We start from the raw sequence: 22331 nt of genomic DNA on the forward strand, positions 1-22331 counted from the left end.
CGCATTAACATCGGGCAAGGTGCCCGTGATGAACGGAACTTTAAGTCGACCCATGCACTCCTTCGCATCCCCATATGGTTCCCTTTAGTGGGAGATGGCGAATTTTTTTTTCACCACTTGGGTTGACACCGCCGACGGTCAATTTTCGCGCTTGATGAGGCATCTAAGGCTTCCGCATAAATAGAAGTTTAAAACAAATGGGAACGATATTGAGTTTTACGTATTGTTCTATGTGGGAGTGATAAGCAGTCCCGCAAACGTGTTAGATACAAGAGAAGAAGTTCGCTCGACAGGTGCAGTTGGAGCCAAATTTCTAGAATTGACGCTTGGTGCATGTCAGAATAAACAATTTTCAAGGTTGCTCTGGTTACTTCAGCAGGTGTCGCATAAATTACATTACGAATATTAGTAATTTCTGAAGGGGTAGTTCGTCTGTGTTTGAACGCTTTGACTTCGGCGCAGACTCTTTGACCTGGTGCTTTGTGATACGAAATTACGGTGTAAGAATCGAGAAAATAGTTCAATATAAAAAAATACATCGCAGGATTCCTTATGTATTCAGCTAAACGACTCGAAGACGAAGCCATCTTCTTCTTTTGCTTCTTCTTCTTGTCAGTCGAATGTATTGGTCATCCGTCTCCCGCGACAGCTCTCTTCACCCAACGTCGTTTTGCAGAGCCTCCGGGATTGGCCCACACTTGACCAACCGAAGATGTGGAATGACATCTTAACATGACGTCCCGTTATGTGGAATCCTAGTGACGTCGTCATGACATCACAAATTTTGGTAACCTGTGAGGTTGTGTTTACATCTTATGGTTTCGTCATCACTTGATTTTCATGCATCACTCGCGTTGACGTCGCCGACTCCGACGATCAAGTTTGCACGTTTGATGAGGCATCTAAGGCTTTCGCCTTAATAAGAGCGCCGGTGGCAGTCACACTTATTTGCAGTATACGGGCATTAGTGATCGTTCCGAAGGGTCTTATGACAATCAGTCATGATTATTGTTGTTACCGGAAATCATGAAGCGTTAAGGACGCGTATGCACGCGTTTTTAACGGTGGAGTCCATTTAAGGCGGCCGTTATTCCGTGCAGAACGAACACAAAACTATCATTATCATGAACCGGCAGGCTTTTCACTTCATCCTCTTCTTCATCATCTACTTCGCTCCCAGAACACTTGATCCCATTTGTCTGGCGTGAGAGAAAGAGAGAGAGAGAAAGAAATAAAGAAAGAGAAATATAGAGATAGAAGGGGAAGAAAGACAGAAAAGATACGACAGTGAAAGAAATAGACAGATAATTATAGGGAAGGAAACACACAAAAATGGGATAGAAGAAATAGGAAGTGAGAAATAGAGAGAGAGAGAGAAACAAGGGGTAGAAAGAGAAAGAAAGATGGAAAGAGCGATAAAGGGAAAGAAATAGGTACAGAGAGAAAGACAGAGATAGAAATAAAACAGGAAAAAAAGAGATAGAAAAAAACAGAGAGAAAGAGAAAAAGAGGAAGAAAGGGAAAAATAACTTTCTTGACGCTTGCCACTACTTGTCTGAAGCTGCCTTAATATATGTTTATAAACGGGACCCCTTGAATTTGACGACACCGTCTTCCTTGGCCACTCACGCACGTTATCCAACTCCATCTCCAACGCACGTTATCCAATGTCCAATTTCAACCAAAGATTATCGCAGTTTCGCACTAGTTCTATCTATCTATCTATCTATCTATCTATCTATCTATCTATCTATCTATCTATCTATCTATCTATCTATCTATCTATCTATCTATCTATCTATCTATCTATCTATCTATCTATCTATCTATCTATCTATCTATCTATCTATCTATCTATTCCTTTTTCTTTCTCACTCTTTCTATTTTCATTTGTCTTTCATCCCGTTTCTTCTCTCTCTCTATCTCTGTTTCTCTTTCTTTGTTTCTCTTTCTTTCTCTTTCCGTCTTGCTCTGTTTTTTGTCTCTTCTTTGTGTGTATGTTTTGTACGCGCTCCCCCAACCAAAATAGATGTGGAGTGGACTAGCGCGAAAAGGCGGCTGGGATGGAGGGCAGAAATATAGAAAAGACAGTGGGATTTTGAGGTAAGCTGGCGTGCCCATGGTATATTTATTCAGTGAATAGTGACCGTGATACTGCTAATCTGTGAAAGTCGTCTTCGATTTCCACTCGCGAGAAAAGCTTACGGCCAACACTGGTCAGCGTAAATGGACAAAGCGTCTTGCTTGAGTCACGACTTAAGTTACCGTACTAATTCGCACAGTAACGGCCCTCCCTGTCCCTGTCTAATGTCGGCTAGTTATGGCTGGCTGTGGCTAAAAATTTGTCACTCATTATTACGCGAATTCCCTGCCTTGTCAGACGCTGGCTTTGAAAAATGCAGTATTTAGAGCGAAAACTCGCATCACCTTAATAAAGTTGTTTTGTAGAAATCGCGCGCTCTTGCCCAATCGGGGAAAACGGCGTCACTTGGCGATTATGTGGCTGAAGTACCGCTTCTCTTTGTTTCTTTCTTTCTTTCTTTGTTTCTTTCTTTCTTTCTTTGTTTCTTTCTTTGTTTCTTTCTTTGTTTCTTTCTTTCTTTTTTTCTTTCTTTCTTTCTATCTCTCTTCTTTCTTCTCTTTCTTTTTTTTCTTCTTTCTTTCTTTATCTTCTCTTTCTTTCTTTCTTTGTCTCTCTCTCTTTCTTTCTCTCTTTCTATCTCTCTTTCTTTCTTTCTTTCTTTCTTTCTCTCTCTTTCTTTCTTTCTTTCTTTCATTCTCTCTTTCTTTCTTTCTTTCTTTCTTTCTTTCTTTCTTTCTTTCTATCTCTCTTCTTTCTTTCTCTTCTCTCATTCTCTCTTTCTTTCTTTCTTTCTTTCTTTCAACTTCTCTCTTTCTTTCATCTTTCTCTTTCTCTCTTTCTTTCTTCTCTTCTTTCTTTCTTTCTATCTTTCTTTCTTTCTTTCTCTTTCTTTTCTTTCTCTTTAATCTCTTCTTCTTTCTATCTCTTTCTTTCCTTCTTTCTTTCTATCTATCTTTCTTTCTTTCATTCTTTCTTTCTTTCTTTGTCTCTCTCTCTTTCTATCTCTCTTGCTTTCTTTCTTTCACTCTCTCTCTTTCTTTCTTTCGTCCTTTCTTTCTTTCTATCTCTCCTTCTCTCTTTACTTTATTTCTTTTTTTCTTTCTATCTGGGAGCGTAGTGTTCCCTCCCAAGTGTTTCCTTCGTCCATGCCGGGACTTCCCTTAAAAAATAGATTTAGACAGCTTATAGACTGTCTAAGAATGGGTATAGACAGTCTTTTGACTGCCTATATCTATTTTTGTAAGGGTTGGACCGTCATCCGCGTGATTACCAGCGCAACAGTTCAATTGCCACAGGCAAGAAACGACGATCAGGCGTTCATATTCAGGAAACAATGAAATATGACAACGTGGAATTAAAGGTAACCTCGATAAAAGATCAGATTGTCATACTAGAAGCGCCTGATTGCTGACGTACAGAGCCAAGACTGAGACAGCGCAAAGCAATGAAAAACAGCCCGTACAGTAGCGCATGTTACCGGGGCATCTTCGAGCGCCGCATTTTTATACGCAAACCAGCGCGGATTGTTCGCGTGCATCAGCGTGGCCACCGAGATCTGTAAATATTAACAAGTTTCATTTGAAAAGGAAAACCGGGCAGACTCCTTTTGCAGTTGTTTAAGTGATGCGTAAGCGTGGAATCTGATTGCCTAGCTTGCAGCATTTCCAGCTTCTGGCATGGCTCCATGGCTGGGTCAGCTTTACATGTCCTGCACAAAACTTTTATTCCGCTACAACGGCATTGAACGAAACCTTCAATAAAAGTGTTATGATTTTACATTTGTTTTGCTCCGTGGGTACAACACGCAAACATTATCATCGTCGTCAGCCTGACTACGCCCATTGAAGGGTAAAGGCCTCTCCCGTGTTTCGCCAATCAACCCGGCCTTGTGCCGCAAGCTTCTGAATCCCGTCCGCCCACCTAAAGTTTCTGTCGCCCTCTGGTGCGCCGGCTCCCTATGTCAGGGAACGAACGGGTGTTAAAGCTACACTAAAATGAAAGACTGAATCAGATGATGATTGAACAAGTGTTCTCAGAGAGCTCCAATGCCGCTAATTTAACCATCATAAGTTTATCAATACCGTATAAAATCAAGGTCAAAGTACCATTCTTAAATTTCGCTCCGAAATCTCCGTCCGCGCGTTGTGTCATGGATTCGAAAGTGTATTGTCGTACTTCGGCGACATCGGCTCTACGAAATTTCCTGGAATTTGGCAAGTTAAGTCTGTGGTCGCCTCATAAGTCACTCTACTTCATTTTTACCGATTAGGAGAATACGCAGGCCTTAGAAGAAGCCGTCAAAATCTACGACTTCACGGCGTTTGGTGCGGGATCTTGAAGGTGGCGTCGCCACCCGCATTTTCTCCTTGGGCGTTTTCTCGCTTACCAAGCGATCGTGTTCTCGCGGCAAACGCTGCGATTTTGGAATCGCGAAAGAGTAATTTACTGATTCTAGAAAAATAGTTTTCCTTTTAACGCGATAGCGTTAAAGAGCTCGTATCGCAGAAATTCCGCCGTCGGCGTCGGGGCCGTTGGTTGTGAGCGAAAAATCATCATCTTGTCCGTGACCGAAAAATCGAAAAAGCTGCAAATAAAATAAATAATAAAAATGTTCGGTCGAAGTGAGAATCGAACCCAGGCCGTCTGCGTGGCAAGCAGGTGTTCTACCACCCAGCCACGCCTCTGCTTGAAGCTGCACTGAAAGTAACTTTCATGCATCACAAAAATACGCGTCCTCTATACAGATGTCACAGTACGAGATGTAATATCGCAGTAATATTGCGTGGTACAAGCGTATATTGGCATCGGGCATCACACCATGTCAATATCATAACGACTTCGTGGTTTAAAAAGAGCCACCCATTACAAAAGGCACACACATTACTGCGCGTATTCCCTTAGGACCACGTAGTGCGTGCATCGCAACTTCGAAAAAGTTTCTCGCGCATAATTGCTCCTGGTTTAAAGCATGCTACCCATTACATAAGGCACACACCTTAGTGCGCGCATTCTGTTAAACACTCGTAGTGTTCGAACTGCGCACTAGGAACAGAATATCGCTATCGCGTTCAACTCTTAAAGGCGAAGCTTAGGCGTCCCCTTAATTTTTTAGTGTCCCTTTAAAAGCATCTGCGTTCAAATTAAGAACACGAAACGAGTATGGGCAGCGAACGTAGCGAGGAGGCAAGATAACCGGTGGTCATTAAGTCAGAGTAGATTCCAAGGGAAGGGAGAAGTCACATTTCAGACACATTCCCGCCCTCCAAGCGCGGGTGAGCAACCCAGTGGTTAAGACACCTGCGCTTGGAGCATGGGCGCCTTCATTTAAACCCAGTGCAACTAAGAGAATTAATAAGGCTTGAACTTCAACATCAACTTCAACTTTTTTTATTCTTCTAGTTAAAGACTAGTCTGTAACTAGAAGAATAAAAAAAGTGAAGTTGAAGTTGAAGGCTAAACCTTAGAGGCCTCACCAAACGCAAAATTTGACCGTCGGCCTCAACGAGAGTGATGCGAAGAATCATCACAATGTGATGACGTCGTCAATGACGTCATCACGTATGCGATATTTGTGATGTCATCATGACGTGACTATGACGTGAGATAACGTGATGCCGCACGACATGACATCGCCGCTTGATCAATGGCGGGCCGTTTGCGAATGCGCTGCACAACGACATGTGGCTGCAGAAAGCCTCCAATGGCTCCAATCCCGGAGGCAAAGCAAAACCACGCTGGGTGAAGAAATATTTTGGGGGGCGGGGTGGAGATCAATAAAATCGACTGAGTAACGAGAGATGGCTTTCGCCTTCGAGTCGTCCTAGGCAAATGCTCAAGGGACCGTGTGAATTCTTTAGATGCGAAGTATCTTAAGGCCGAGCTCAATCCGGTGGTGTGCGGCGTGACCACCCTTACTGCGCACGCGCATACCCTCTCCACACACCTCCTCTCCGCTTTCCCTCTCCCCCTCCCCCATACCCCTCTCCCCTCCCCCTTTCCACTCTTCCTCTGAAACGCGGGCTAGACATGCCGAAATTCTCTCCTGCGCAACGCCGCGATGAGCTCGAGCGCATGCGCGTCCCCTCCCCTTCTCTCTCCTCTCCTACGCTGCCCCACTCTCGCCCGCCTGTCGACCGCGTTCCCCGCTCGCCCTGTGAGAATTAACGGCCAGGCTAGATGGAAGATACGACGCGCGTAGCGTCCCTCTTCGCGTTCCACGACGCGAGGTCGGTAGCATGCCCAACGAACGCCAACGGAACGCGATCGTGCAAGTGCTCCGGCTTCGCATCGCCTCATGGTCCCCTTTAGCGGGAGATGGTGTAATTTTTTGTGTGTGTGCGCATTTGTTTCTTTATGGTAACGACAGAAGGTTAGGCAGTTTCCTGGTTCAGTCGGCATAGATATGCTCATCTGTGGGAGAGCTTCCGTCCTCAGCGCACCGTCAATGGAGCCAAACGTTAGCTGTGACGCTTGCTGCACGGTACAGTGCACAAACTTCAAGTTTACTCTACTCACATCAACGGCTGTGCAATCAACTACATTAGGAATATTGTAGTAATCTAATCGCTCGTGACACGGTGATCGAAGGCTTTGTCTTTCGCACAGACTCTTTAAGCTATTGTTCGTCATACGAGCTTGCGGTGTAAGAGAAATGGCTTATTTATTTTTTCTGAATCGCTATAGCCGAAGAGGAGAAAAAGCACACGGTTCGTTGTGGAGTCGCTTAAGGTACCCAAGGCGACTCGAAGGCGAAAGCCACGTTCTTCTTCTTTTAGGGGCGAAGCTCCTTAAGGCGGCACCCGTTCGTCCCTCGTCGTGGTCGTAGTAGTGAGTAACAAGTCTTACATTTTGACCTCCCAGGTGGTGCCGGTGGGAGATTTCTCCTGTGCGTTGTTGAACAATAAAAAATTCGCAGCGTGCGCGTTAACTAAAAGCCGAATTCTTCTGTCTCTCATTCCCCGTTAGCAGCCATTGGCATGTTCCAGTAGGAAACGTTAGTAGAAGTAGAAGTGTAAGTGTTAGCTAAAAGCCGACTTCTTCTGTCTCTCATTGCCATTAGCAGCCATTGTTTACCTCCAAGGTAGTGCCTGGTGAGATTTCTCCTGTGCGTGATTAAACAATAAAAATTTTGTTCAAAACGCCGTTGATTGATGAAATAAACCAACGAAAGACGCCAGATGTTTTGTAAAAGCAGAACGAAAGAACGCCAGATGTTTTTCTTAAAGTGTAGCAGTAGTAGTTGCATGTAGCCACCTCGCCCGATCGTCAACGGGCGAGGTGGACCGGCAACGGCGCGAGGACCCTGCCGTACGAGAGTTAAATCACACTAAAAGACATACTTTGCGGGCGATACACTCTAGTGAGCTTTAAACTTTTCGTCTTAATGTACATGATAAAGAAATTATTTCAACGAAAAACGCAAGGCACACCTTGAGCAATATGTTTGGTTTTGGGACGCTAAATGGAACCATGAGGCGATGCGAAGCCGGAGCACTTGCACGATCGCGTTCCGTTGGCTTTCGTTGGGCATGCTACCGACCTCGCGTCGTGGAACGCGCGTCCTGTCTTCCCTCTAGCCTTGCCTTTAATTCGCACAGGGCGAGCGGGGAATGCGGTCGCTCTTTCGCTCGGGAGCGGACTTCTTCCTTGCATTTCACCGATCACAAGTGATAATGAAGGGACCACGTAAACCAACAGTACAATAAAAGTTTGATGTTTAATATATACACGATGTTTCACACTCTTTATATTATGTACTGGGCGCATTTCACGGAAGAGTTTCACGGTTTACAGATGATTCCCTCCGTAGCTTCGCCCCACTCATCATCATTCACCCCGTGGATATGCTGTGATTTTTTTGTTTTATCTCACCGGCTCTGAAACGCGCCGGCAAGCAGCCGCCTGCAATGCCCGGGGACCCTTTCAAGAGTAGTCTACTGCAGCGCCGCCGCTATTTTCTACACAAAATGGGCCGCTCCACGGCAGCCGGTTGCGCCACTCAAAATATTCTAGTACACTCTAACATGGGTCCAACATGACGGCTCAGACGACGTCAAAGCACTGTAATAAAGAGGCGAAGAATACCCTTGTCACACGGGTAAGCTTAACCGCTGTTATACCCAACTGCAGTTAGCGGACGTAACCACAGTTACCGTAATCCTGACAGAGGCGCTGTCACACGCTTTCAGCGCTTCCAAGCGTTCTTTAGTTAATACATGGCTGCGTTCGTGCAACTCCGCTATAACACCGTTTTGTGGAGGGCTTCACGCTCGATTATGGACGCGTCAGCAGCGTGTTTTGATGCGCGTCTATCAAATAGCGTGCAGCCCTGTTCAATGAACGAACGCAGCCGTGTATCAATCTCGTGAAATGCACACGTGATTTTTGCAGCACGGACAAACTTGTACCTCAAAGCCGGTAATTTATCTTCCCAAATGCGTATCAACGCCTCCGTCGTCGCAACGGTCCAGTTGACGCGCTTTTGGCTCGATATTTCGCTGGAAGCCGAGCTGCTCGCGTCCGGCATGGGGTCCGCCATGTTGTCAGTTTACGGCGCTAACAGGGGTTGCCTACCTCCGTTTACGAAAACGGCCGTTAGAGTATGAACTGCGGTTAGGGTTGTCGTGTGACAATGTATAACAGCCGTTAGACTGAACGGCCGTCGTACTTAACTGTGGTTAGACTACCCGTGTGACAAGGGTATAACCTGCTTCGGTAATGATAACAACGTCGCTGGAATGTTACTGAACCCTGCGCATAAATAACGAAGGAACCAGCATGCGATGTACTGATAGCACAAACGTGACATCACGAAGTTCGCCTCCCATCATGTTGGTACTTTAGTGTGGCTGTTTCAGTGACGTCAATGCGAGTTACCTATTGCCTTCTTCGAGCCATCGACTGCGTTAAAAAGACACGATGACTTGTCCAAACGATGGCTCTAGAGACGACCCCTGCTCAAGGATTTTCCACGTCATCAACTAAGCGAGTTGCGGTTGAAGCGGGAGTGTGTCAGGAACAGTCGCTGCGGCTCAGTAATCCCGGCGCCTGGATGCTCTCCTGAAGGATGCGGGTTCGATCCCAGCCACCGCGTTTGTATTTCTGTGGAGGCGACGTGCTAGAGGTTCGTGTACTGTGGGCTGTCAGCGCACGTTTTTCTTCTCAACTAGGAGATTGCATTAATCATTCCTCCCTCCCTCCCCCCCTCCCCTTGAATATCTTTAGCCAGGAGGATCGGCCCACCTTTGACAAAGTGACGATGTCATGTCTTGGGGGCACAACGCGTAGGGTCGTTGCCAGGCTTTGCAATAATCAGAAAAATTCCGACTTCGACAAAACTGAATTCCTAAACCGCGTTTCTATGACCGCGTGATAGTCAATTCATTGGGCTGACGAACGCTGGAAAAAACATGAAAGACGGCACGCCAATTCTGCCCGAAAACAGCTTTCCGGGGACGGCCGCTAACTATAATGAAAGAAAGAAAGAAAGAAAGAAAGAAAGAAAGAAAGAAATTTCACGATCTCCCACTAAAGGGAACCGTGTGGGTATGCGAAGGAGCGCATGGGTCGACTTAAAGGGCCCCTAAACCACCAACTGACGCTCGCGTGCTCCTCTCCGTGCCTTTCCGTCATGACGTCACCTGTGAGATTAGGTGACGTCGCGAGCGAGAGACACTGTCAGCGGGCGAACAAGAGCCTGCTTTCTGCCAGCAGATGCGCGCGCTTCATGCGTTTCCACCTCGGACGCTGAGGAAGGGCACTCAGAGAGGTGCATAGACGAGCCGACGAACGCAGCCTAGTGAAGGAAAGAGCGAAACGAGAAAACGCGTGCAACTCCGCCAGCGTTCGCTGTAGCGTTGTGCACAATAAAGTCCCTGGATATTCTTGGGAAAGTACCGTGCTTCTTTTAACCGAGCCGCCACGCCGAGCACCCTCCTCTCCCGCCTTCCACCTCTCCACTTCACGGGCCGTCGCCTGGGAAACGCGCGCGTTATCTGCGTGACATAGCATTCTTGATAGGAAAGTGGCGCGAGCCGGGTTATAGGGCCGGCGCCCGCACGGTGGTCGTTTGGGAGAGGAGATGGATACGGTTTGGACACTTGGGAGAGGAGGGTTGGACACTTGAGAGAGGATATGGAGGAGAGTGTCGCTACTTTCTATATATCAAGGGACTTTAGTGCACAACTGCAACGCCACAACTAAATTTCGACCTCTAGGTGGTTTAGGGGCTTTTAACGTCACTAACGCCACTGGCTCACCTATATTCTCATTGGCTACGATAAGTAAAAAAAAAATGAAGCTTCTTTTCCTCCCTTTTTCATATCGCATGCTCGTATCACGTGCGATAGGTTAAAGGGTCTGCGCCTAAGACAAATCTTTCTATTGCTGTTTGATTACCGATTTGAAAATTACCAATATTTGTAGCGTAATCGATTGTGCACCGGTGTGAGGCTGTGGAGTAATCTAGAAGGTTGTTTACTGTAACGTCTAGTAGAGCCACTTGTAAGATTTGGCTCCATATGCAGTGGCTCTGTCCGTTGAACTTGTTACGTTGAATTGTTATTGATATTAACCGTCTGTGCATAGAGAAAGAAAAAAGTTAAGAGAGGACACTCCGCGAAATCTGGCCTCAGGAAGTACGTCACGACTACGTAACGAACTAGTGCTCTCACCAAACGCCAGAGGACGCAAGCGCGAAAAAAGAATAAGTTGTCATCAATCCAACAGAATTGTTTTTACAAAATAATAATTATACGCCCAAAGTTGGCAGGTTCTTTATACATAAAAACAATTTACTCAACACACCTTACTTGGTTATTTTCATTCAGCCGTACCAAGAGTGGACACTCCCATAGACCCCAGCAGCCCAATCGACCCTAGCGCACCTGGTGGTTGGTGAGAGCAAGTGGCCTGCGCTTCCTGTTTCGGTTTGACTGGCGGGAATTTCGAATTACTGTGCATAACCGACGTTTGGCTATGGCGAATGTTACTTATTTCTTCGCCCAAATGGCAAAGCTATTGTTTGTCGTTTTCAATTAGCGATTCCCTATTTTGTATAGTTCAATGGTTCGTGCGAATTGATGTCGTGACGTAATTTTTATTTCATTTAAGTTATAATAGAAAGAGATGCAGGAAATCATAATTCACTACGGCTTCATTTATCGCGCTTGTGTTTTTCTTTTGGAACAAGCGGTCAATCTATATATCAATCAAAGACAGAGCGTATCCGCAATGTTTTTATTACAAGGCACGGTAGAGGCTGAGCATATAAAAAGCACAAAATGAGAACAACACCGCACAGAAATGCAAGGTAGACAACAAATGCATCTCGGCTTACAAATAAATTGTAACAAATACAGAGAGAGCACAGACAACGCACACATCGCTAGAGTTGGCAGAAGCTGGTGAAGTATGACACACGCTAGGCCGTAACGATCTCTGGCAAAAAACCCAGCGCACAAAGTTGAAGAAGTGAAATATACATAACAATCAAGTCGCGAGTCACGACTGCGTTTCACCGAAATATAGCACTGAAAAAAAAAGAGCGTACAGAAACCACAGGACACAATATACCAGAAAATCCAGGATTTATTCGTGGTCCAAGGCTTCGGGAAACGCGCCGTGAAGCATGCGAGGACCAGCGAACGCTCCTCAACGTTTCGCACCGATCTCAGCGCAGAGACGCTCGCATCGGTGGCAGACGCAGCACGCGTCGCCTTGGCTTGACGCATACGTTGCACAATGTTCACGCCTAGCTGCCGCATAGAGCCGCAAACTGTTTTTTTTTCAGCGAACCTCGCCGTCCTTACAACCTTCAGAAAAAGGTTATAACTGCGCGAATAAGACACCCGGTCAGAAACACGCACACACACGAAGAGCAACGTGTGTGTGTGTGTGCAGTCTTCTATGTTACTTACATGGTGTCTTATTCGCGCAGTTATAACCTCTTTCTGAATGAATGACCCAACTAGCCCAACAACATCTCATTCTACAAGCTTCTCTTGCAAACGTGCCTCACCTGTTGCCTCACACACGAAAACACCGACGCAGCCGACGTGGACGAAACCTTCCCGCTGTCATGCATGGGTTTGTCGCTTTGAGATGGTGTTTATGACAGTACGGCCATGGTCTGTGGACATAAATTTTTCTAAACACAATTTATAACGTGGTGGCTCAAGTTTTGAGCAGCAAACTAAACGTTTCTCCTCGGCAGGATATCCCAAACACGCGCTGCTATCGAGGAATGAATTTTAAGAGTAGCGCGACGCAGCGCGTAAAAGCCGATAGCTGATGCTGCTTCCAGCAAGCGCCCTAAAGTAGGTGCTGCACCCTACATGCACGGGATATCCCATAACTGTAAAAAGACAGCCCAGAAGGCGAACGAGAAGGTTGTGTTCACGGCTCCCAACAAGCTCGGGAAGCTATACAAGCTGACGGATCCAAATGCCGTCCGGCCAGAGAAGTGCACTAAGCGGCACCGAAACAAGTTCGTTGAGTGTGCCGAAAGTGTGGTTTACGGCCTCCGACTTTCGTGTGGGAAGCAATGCATTGGGCAAACCGGGCGATGCCTCAATGACCGGCTACGTGAACACCGCAGTAATGTAAGAAATGGCACAGGTGTGTTTTTTTTTTTGGCGATTTAGTGTCGAGATTGTGGCTCTCTACTTTCCTTTCATCTTTGCACGATTGTTTCTCGTGGCAGGACGCAGCTAATACGCGAACTCACAAAAGCCGAGGCGATTGTGAAATTAGGTGGCGAGTGTGTTCGTCATCACTGGCCCTCTCCGACAAAGAGCTTGTCTTCTTGGCGGCGGCGTCTTGCAAATCGTCAAGTTCTGTTTGTTGTATTCTATGTACACGCATGTACACGCCTTTTTGCGTCCATGCATGCGCGTGTGTAGCGTGTATTGCGTCAGTATATAAACAAATCCAGTGGCACAATAGGTTCACTTGAGTTCGCGCTGGCTGTGTCTTCTTTGTCGTCCATGTTTTTTCGTTGCGCAGTCGTTCTGAAGATAGACAGTGTGTCAGGTACGCTCACTTCGTGCCTTAAATAGTTTCAGCTTACTACTCTCCCCTGGCGGAACTCGTGAAGAACGCCTAATATTTCCCCCATTTCTGCTAATAACACCATTTCAATGCCGACGCCACGGGAACACTGGGCGTCCATCTGTAACGAAAGACGGTTGTCGCCGTAAAAAAAAATGTATAAAACAAAGAAAGTCACACTTTCGCCGCAAGGGCGATGCAATGAATGCGATAGCATTGATCGGCGTCATCGGCGTCACGGAAACGTGGTTTCTGCAGGAAGAGCAGCAAGAGAGGACTTACAGCCTAGGATAGCCTTGTACAGTATAGTACTCAACAAAGAGGTGGGAAAGGGAAGTGAGGCTGAGGATGAGTGAAGAGGAGGAGGGAGTCTATGGCATAGTGTAGCGGAGGCGAGTGGAGGGTAGAGACGTGTTCGAGGTTGGAGACATGCAGGTGGGCAAGCGGAAAGAAGGTTCCTTCAGTGCTAAACCATGCCCATGTTCGCCTAGCTTTGCATCATTGTGCATTCCATCGCTGAGGTTTCTCCTCAGCACCGCTGTACATTGGCCTATACGGTGTTAAGTCACTTAAGGCCATGAATAATCCTTGGTCTAAATTTTATAAGACAAGCGTTAGAATAGTGTTTATTTTAATATCTAAAAAATGGCATATATCTTGCCAAACGACCAGCATACTATTCTTTTCTAGCTACACATAAGTATTATACTTTACTCAAATGATCTGGAGGTGTCGGCGTCTCTTGATCCGGTTGTAAGATAACACGCGAAATCAATCAGATTTTTTTTTCAGCATCGCAAGGCTCACGAACTACACAAACGCAGCACGACCGGAATATTGGATATAGCATGAAGAGAGGCAAACGGGAGCGTGCAACTGTATTGCCCTTTAAATATTAATGACTGCCAAAACGGTCCGCAGTTCGCTGCGATGAAACCCGAGCGTCGTCCAATATCGCTGACCGAGAAAAGGAGCTCGGTGAAAGCTGCCTCTGCAATAGCCGCCCCTACAGCGTGATGCATCTGGTCTCCAAAGGAGCAATCATGATGGCACTGGCAGAAGGAAATTGTGTGTGTCTGCACGCACGACGCCGCTGCCTGCGTGCGTGTGCATGCTCTTCTGTATGTGTTTGTGGGTCTGTATGCCTGTCCTTGCATGTCGCTGCATGTGTGTTTGGACTTCTGCCACGTACGTGCTTAGATGTCTGCACGCGTGTATCGGCGCATGTGGGCGCAATGGAAGAAAGAAACTAACTCAGTTTCTCGCCGTGAAAAGCGTCGGACAGCGAAGCTGTACTGATGATGAGGATCACTTTCGGTACAAGGAAATCACCATCATAATCATCATCATTTCGTATCACTTAAAGAAAATTGTCGTCATTATCATCATCATTTCGAGTATCATCATTATTTTGTTTTACATAATTTACGAAATGAGTCAACATTATTTTCACCATCGACTCATTCGCATTAACGATATTTTCTTTATTTATTTATTCATTTGTTCTCTTCCTCTTCTAGTAATGTGACCATTATGCCTGCGTGCTACGTGAACTGTGTGACTACTACTACTACTACTACTACTACTACTACTACTACTACTACTACTACTACTACTACTACTACTACTACTACTACTACTACGATGCGACGACGGCGCATAGAGTAGACTAAGGCAGCTTCGCTGCAAAAGACCCGTGAATGCGGTTGCGTGTGTCTGTACTTCTGTATCGGGTCACGTGCGTACGTGCATGTAAGCAAAAGGATGAGGGTGAGAAAAAGGGAAAGGAGGGTGTTGAATTCCTCATCGACGTCTGCGAACGTACGCCTCCGAACTGCCGAACAACAACCACGGTTTCAATCGGCGGAGCTGCCCTCCTCGGACCGGTGCCCACCGCTGACAAAGGACATAATTTAGAGTGGCGAGCCAGCGTCAGGTCTTCTTTCTTCTCGCTGGGAAAACGTTTCGGCGACGTGTCTGTGTGGTATAGAGGGAGAGGGGAAAAAAACCAGAACGAAACAACGCAAACCAACCGAGAAGTAATCGGAACACCGAGGAGAAGAGAGAGAGTATTCAGTGGATCAAAAAAAAAAAAGAAATGCGATGTCAAACAAAGAAAGAGTGATAACTAAGAGGACCGAGAACGAAAAGAAGTAGAGAGGAAAGTGAGAATTGCGGAATGGCTTGGGGTGTAGAGAGAGGGAGAGAGAAGCGGCAGGCGTTCCGGTGGAGTTGGCAAGCAATAGAATAACGAGACGGCTTTTCGATGTAGACACTGTCCGGCGCAAATGTCGCCCACAGAGCTGCTGCTTCTTCCTCCGTCATGGCACGAAAGGGTGTCCCAGCACGCAAATGAACATGTTTACACGTCCTGCAAAGCGATGGCTCGAGTCTCGTTCTGCCTGGAGGGAAAGCACTGCGTGTAGAATATTGTTGCGCCAGAAAGTGCAAGGCATATTTGTGGTGAGTGAGTGAGTGAGTGAGTGAGTGAGTGAGTGAGTGAGTGAGTGAGTGAGTGAGTGAGTGAGTGAGTGAGTGAGTGAGTGAGTGAGCGAGCGAGCGAGCTTGAAAATGCTTTGGAAAAAGACCCTATACAGGCTTCATGTCGGGAAGAAACCACAATAACATATGTAATGTAGTGTGGTAGAGGAGTACAATAAGAACCAGGGGTTAAACAACGCGAATTCTGTAACCAGGCGTCACACAATGCGAAATGCACAACGAGTGGGTTGTTGAATGCTTCTAACCCATTACAAAGGGCCTGCCATAATTCTTCATCGTCACCAGCCACAGCATCAACAAAGTGCACATAACGCCTTACAGGTGTTTAGCAGGTACTACGGTTCTGCGCAGGCTGAAGAAAAATTGCATAGTGGCTGCTTCCCTACTTCACAAAAATTATGATGATTTATAGCGTAGTGGTTTCCTCGCAAGTGCACATCTGTTGGTTGCCATGGAAGCACACAAAGTCTCCATCATCAATTTCCTCAGGGTCTCAATAAAGTTATTTCCCTCTCTCTCTCTTTTTCATGTTAACGTATGTTATAAAGCGTGGTGGGAGAGTTAAATAATGACGGGGCATCACCCAATGCGAATTACCTAATTAGTGGGTGGGTTAAAGCTTCCAACCCATTACAAAGAGCTCAGCCATAATTCTTCATCGTCAGCAGCCGTCGCATCAACAAACTGCACATAATGCCTTACAGATCGTACCTCGCTTCTCCGCAGAATGACGAACAATGTCGTGGTGGGTGCCTCCCAACTTCACAAAAATTATGATTTGTGGCGTAGTGGGTACGTTGCTAATGTCCTTGTATTAGTAGCCACAAGAGAGTTTATAACGGGCTCTAGAAATGCCGCTCTTCCAGCTTTCGCTGTGACTGTGCTGCGCTTTTCGCGCAGACCTGGTGTTTTTGCCGGTGTGAAAATCAGCTTCATATTACCCGCAATCAGGAAGCTTTCATGAACGTCGAAGCTATCGTTGCTGATAATGTTCCTCCTTTCAGAAGCGAACGTTTCAAACAATACGCGGAACAACGATGCATACGAAGCTTTGTTTTCGCGGCGCCATATCAAGCCGGAGCTAACAGAACGGCTCGGGGTCGCCGCGACCCGCCACAGTGGTTTCGTGGTTATCGTGTTCGACTGTTGATCCGAAGATCGCGCGATCTAATCCCGGCAGCGACGGTCGCATTTCGATCAGTAGAGGCGAAACGCTAGGGGCCCGTTTACTCATAATTAGGGGCACGCTAAAGAACACCAAAGGGTCGAAATTTATGGAGCCCTTCACTACGAACTTTGGGAGCTGCAATCATATCCCGGCTTTAGGACATAAAACCCCGACAATTACTAGGTGCTGTCGCGATACGGCCCAGTCAGCATTCGAGCACCATAACCACTAGCCACCGCGTGAACCGTAACGCATTTGCTATGGACTATTTTACGTAAGACACATAGGCGCCTCCTCCCGGGGTGTTAAAGAAAAGTCTTCTAATTTTATGTATCACGACATGAATTAATAAGGTCATGAAACGTCGAATGTGCCAACCCAACCGTTTTCGTCATGCGTATGCGCCTACCGTAGCACTGTTCGTTAAATTGTCATGGTTAGAAAGGGCATGGCTACAGCCCAATGTGACGGCACCGAAAACCATCCGTAAGATTGTATATATAGCAGGGCTCTTATAAGCTCACTTCAGCCAGCGCGCTGCAGTCACGAAAATTTACTCCCACAAGCGCCAAGACAGCGAAGATGGTAAGAGCGGCGGCACTTTGTACAAAACGTCAGCTGAAGTGATTTGGCGCCAGGATTCCAACAACATATTGATACCTATCTCCAAAATGACTAAAATCCTGATGCATATTCTAATACATAAAATTTTGTTTCACAGTTCTTTGTCAACACATGGTGATTCGGCATGGGGTGCCTCACGAAAAAATTGCTTGAGACCAGTCATGCGTGTGCAACTGAAGAACATAGTCATTAAGAAAATCCAAAAAAAAGCTATCCAGCGCTTATGCAGCGCTAATACTGCTCTAATCCAGGGCTAATTCTGTGGTGAATGTAGCGTTAACGTAGTTATTCTGTATGTATTGGTGCAGTGCTAAATGCCGTGCTAAATCCTGCGCCAATGGCGTTCTTGTGTATGTCTTGGCGTAGTACTAAGTCATACGCTTCATGCGGATCCGATACTGTGAAAGCTGAGGAAGTGCGTAGCACGGGCAACCCAACGATTCCATTGGCAATCGCACGCTGTGCGCCCTCTCTCGCGTGGCGCGGGTATGAGCCGGGTGTTTGAGGAGCGTTTTTTGCGGTTTTGAGTGAATTGTTGCGATTAAGTCTTGGTTATTTCTGTAGCTTATACTATTTTAGACCTTTTTAGTCTATCGCACACTAGTTTTGATCATTGATAGCCCTGTGTTAGGCCTTACTGACCACTGCTTGACTATGCGACACGAGACAGTGTACGGACGACAAGCCGGGGGCCCCTAAAGTGCTACGCACTTCGAACTACATGGTTGCGAAAACCGTCACGTGCGGGACATGCTGCTAGCGAAAGATCCGCGGGCCGCGTGTTTGAGACCCCTGGCCTGAAGTCACTGCATCAGAGGCGGGTGTGGCAGGGGTTGCTACACGTCCTTTCCCGTGCATCTCTGCTCTACAAATAACGTAATCAGCGATGTCCACACAAAAATCACAAAACATCACAGGAAATCACGAGGCAAACGCAGGAGAACCGCAGCTCTGCTATTTCACCAGGTTTCGTAATTGGTGGAACTGGGATGAGTTCTTTCGCTGTATTTATTTTCATTCTCTCTGAAGGTAAAATTCCCAACGTGCAGCACGCTGATCAACCAATGAGAAAGAAGAAAGCACGAGGTCGCAACCTCAGCGAAAGTTGGCTTAGGAACGCTATGCGTGCCCTCTTTTGGATTGGGAACGCGGCCTTTTGGAGCTGCAGGTGACGCTCTGTTCGGAGAGAGCCTCCGCTGCGGCGCTGCAGAAGAGAGCCTTCACCACAGGGTTGTTGAAGCACAGGGCTTCTCCGCCACGGTTTTCTTGGGATGGCTGCGTTGTCAAAAGAAAGATAACTTCACTATAGACGGTATTGATCAAGTTTGCACGATACTGGTTTAGTTCTGCTTAGCCACAGCTTTTTTCCCTCTGATGTGCTAGAAAGGTTGGCAGCATTACTTCAACATCTCATAGCAGCCCATAGATGCAGGATTAATAAGGATGCAGACTAAATAGGATGCGGACTAAATAAGGATGCGGAAAAATAAGGATGCGGACTAAACATAAATAGATGTGATTCATGATCTTGTGTATCCTGGCGCGTTGAATCAAAATACTTTAATAATGATAACTTTGCCTTTACGTGCCGCAACGACATTATGGTTTGTGGGCGAATCTGGAATTATTTCGATCATTCACTGTTCTTGAGTGCGCGCTTAAATATAACTACTCGCACATTCTTTCGTTTCGCCTCCACCGATATGCAGTCGCCGCAGTGGGGAACCGAACCCGCGTCCTCGAGCTTGGTAACTTATCAGGTTAACCGTGCTAGTGAAAACCAGCAGATAATGAAGCCAAGTAAAGTGTAGAGGATAATAATTGTAATGTTTTAACTGTATTGTAGAAATTGTGATATAGATGTGAAGAAAGTAAAGTGGACGCTTCATTGGTTTCATTATCTGCTGGTTTTCCCTAACGCTTTGTCAAACAAAGAAACGAGCCGACACCTGGAGTAGCGAGCCAGGCGACAAACCAGGCTAACTTCTCCGGGAATTTCATTAAAGAATATTATCTCTCCCTCTCTCTATCTCAAAATTCCCTGCCTTCATGTAAGCTGTGGTAACTTACCGGGTAAGCGAAGGCGCGTCTCGCCCCTTGCCTTACCTGGTAAGTTACCACAGCTGGTGGTATCGAAATACCGTGACTGTCTAACTTCAAAAAATATCGTAACTACACTACATTAGTCTATCTTCTTCTTGAGGTGGAAGACATAAAATCTGCGTTTCATTCTGGGGCAGTGGGTAAACAGACAATACATAATACACAAGGAAACACAATACACTAGGAAACAGGACAAGCGCTGCTCTAACAACTGGCAATTCTTATTTGAAGGAAACAAATGTATACAGTAAACGCGGTAGTGCATTACACGCAAAGACACACATGTCCCTATGAGGGATCTGTGAACGCAATCTCTTCTTCAGATAGCATAACCGATGGCTCTCTTATGCAATTGTTTTTTTTTTTTATGAAAGTGTTTAAGGGGAAGTTGGTGCCTTGTTATTTATGGCTCCTACTACTCCTCTACTCTTACATAATAATTTGCGTCATTAAGTTGTTCATAACCCTAGAGTAATTCAATATTCACGCACGAGAATGTTCATTCGCAAAAGCCATGTTCACACATATTAAACAACGTTTATGCGTCAACAACAATTTTCACACACAAGAAACGTCCGCGCTTTACAGACGAGTTTATCTTACAGTTGTTTACAGAAGGTGATCACGCAACAGTCACTGGGCCCTTGCTCGCGCATTGAACGCAGCTGTCACGAAACACGAGAAACGCACGAAAATACGCGAAACATGTGAGCAGAAGCACGTGGCAATAATTAAGAATGCGAACAACAGTTGTTTATGTGAATCGATTCTTTTCATCCTTAACTTCGGGCTATGTGCCTCAGCGATCTCCCGTGTCATGGTAACATCGACTATCACGCGCTTTCATAATACGAGGGCATGCCCCATAATCATATGGTCGTTTCGGCGCATAAAAACCACGAATTAATATGTTAAGGCGAAAACCTTATAACTGTGCCACACGGGGACATAAAATGGCATTAACTTCCTAATGCCTTAACATTTAATGCCGTTTGCACAGTGCACATGGAAAAATTAAATGACATTGGCATTAATGTCACTCGTCACCTAATGCCTTCTCTAGAGCCCATTCGATAGAGAAATGCATACTCGCAGCGCCCAAACTTGCTTACTGCACTACACATAAAACACATCCAATAGCATCTACCATTGCTAAAATATTGTATACATGACTTTAACAAGTCGCATGGTATTTCGCAGTTTCACTAAACCGGTATTCACTTCAAAATTGCAACGACTTCAACATGACCGGCGACGACGTGTGGAATTCCGGGCTTCGGATTCAACTTGCAGTGACCGAAGTTGCTCTGATCAGTTGCAACGTCGTAAAATACAAGAACAAACTCAGGCTAATGGCACCATAGTACCCTTACTTCTAAATTTCACTATCCCTGAACGCAGAGTAGAGTTGTTAAAATGCGTGTTTATATTTTATTATTACCAAAACTGCTGCTTTCAAAAGTCACTGTTATCGACGTCATCCGGTCAGACGCCATTAAATTTAGACGTGTTGCAATCCCGTCGAAAAAAAAAGTCATTTTTTGTGCTCATGTAGCACGGGTAACAGATGCCTCATCAGACGCGAAAGTTGACCATCGGCGTCGGCGGCGTCAGCACCAATTATGCAAAAAATAATTTCATGACGTCATCACAATATTGCAACATGAAGTTACAGTTAGCGAAATTGAGTGACGTCATAATGACGTCACTGTGGCGTGACATGACGACGTCATCACATGATATCTTCGCCTCGTCAAAGGTGGGCCGATCACGGAGCCAGTGCGAAACCAGCTGAGGTGCAAAGCATAGAGTTTCCTGCAATACTTACTAGAGGGAACTCTGGCGCTAGTGTCTATGGGAGCTGCAACGCATGGCGTTTCAGCCAGCATGGGAATGATGGGTAGTACACGGATTTGACTAAAATTCGAACTTTCGGCTCCGTTTGGCTCGGCGTGTCCTGGATCCGCTTTGTCGCAAGACGAAGTTCAGCAAACGTTCAGCAATTCCACTTCACCGCTTAACTTTTTTAGCCTCACCAACTCAAATCTGGTCACGAAGTACACAACGATCCATTCTTTTATCCGAAAGAAAACCAAAACACAGCAATAAACAAAGCCACATGTGCGTTCGAAGCCCGCAAGTACGAAGACTAGGCAAATCCGTGTACTACCCATCATTCCCATGGTGGCTGAAGAATCGCAGCGCGAGTCCCCTCTAGTTAATTTTAGGAAACTATGGTGCAAAGAGCTTGCAATGCCTCCAATCCCGGAGGCAGTGCAAAACCACGTTAGGTGCAGAAAGCTTTCGGAGGGGGGAGGGTTAGGATCACTACCTCGACTGAGAAGAAAAAGATAGCTTTCGCCTTCGAGTCATCCTAGGCTAATGCATAAGCGACACTGTGAGCTTTTCTTTGAAAATTCCGTTGCAATGGCTACATCACTCACCTTATGATTCGTAGAGGCGAAGCAAAAGATGTCGTTTGCTACGGTGAATGCCCACTTGCTGTGGTCCACGGTGGTTCTCAGCGTGACGCTATGGTTTTCGGCAAACTTCAGTTTCGTGAAAGCGATGTGGGACACATCGTGGGACGACTCATGCGGCTTTCCACGACCATTCATCCAAGATTGCACAGCTATGCGCTCCTTTAGGTCCTTGTGTAGCTCTTCAGCGAAGAGATCTGTAAATATAGGACGAAAACGGGCGCTAGGCAGGCTTTAACTAATACCATATTCATTTGAGGAAGGAAGGAAGGAAGTAAGGAAGGAAGGGAAGAAATGGATGGTATCTCCTCAATTTTTCTTT

General features: G+C 46.1%; 2 protein-coding genes across 2 annotated transcripts in view; both read right to left on the minus strand.

Moving 5' to 3' along the window:
* LOC119400253 (uncharacterized) overlaps positions 1-22331 on the minus strand; it is a 344569-nt gene that overhangs the window by 158121 nt on the left and 164117 nt on the right. The gene's annotated exons all lie outside the window — the stretch shown is intronic.
* Positions 18505-22218, minus strand: LOC125759379 (cell-death-related nuclease 7-like). Its single transcript, XM_049418006.1, has 2 exons — positions 21974-22218; positions 18505-18701 (listed from the first exon to the last, which is right to left on the minus strand). Exons 1-2 carry the CDS (start codon positions 22145-22147, stop codon positions 18546-18548), a joined length of 330 nt encoding a protein of 109 aa, XP_049273963.1. The 5' UTR covers positions 22148-22218; the 3' UTR covers positions 18505-18545.

Source organism: Rhipicephalus sanguineus, chromosome 7, assembly GCF_013339695.2.
Source record: "Rhipicephalus sanguineus isolate Rsan-2018 chromosome 7, BIME_Rsan_1.4, whole genome shotgun sequence".
In the NCBI taxonomy this organism is placed as follows: Eukaryota; Metazoa; Arthropoda; class Arachnida; order Ixodida; family Ixodidae; genus Rhipicephalus; species Rhipicephalus sanguineus.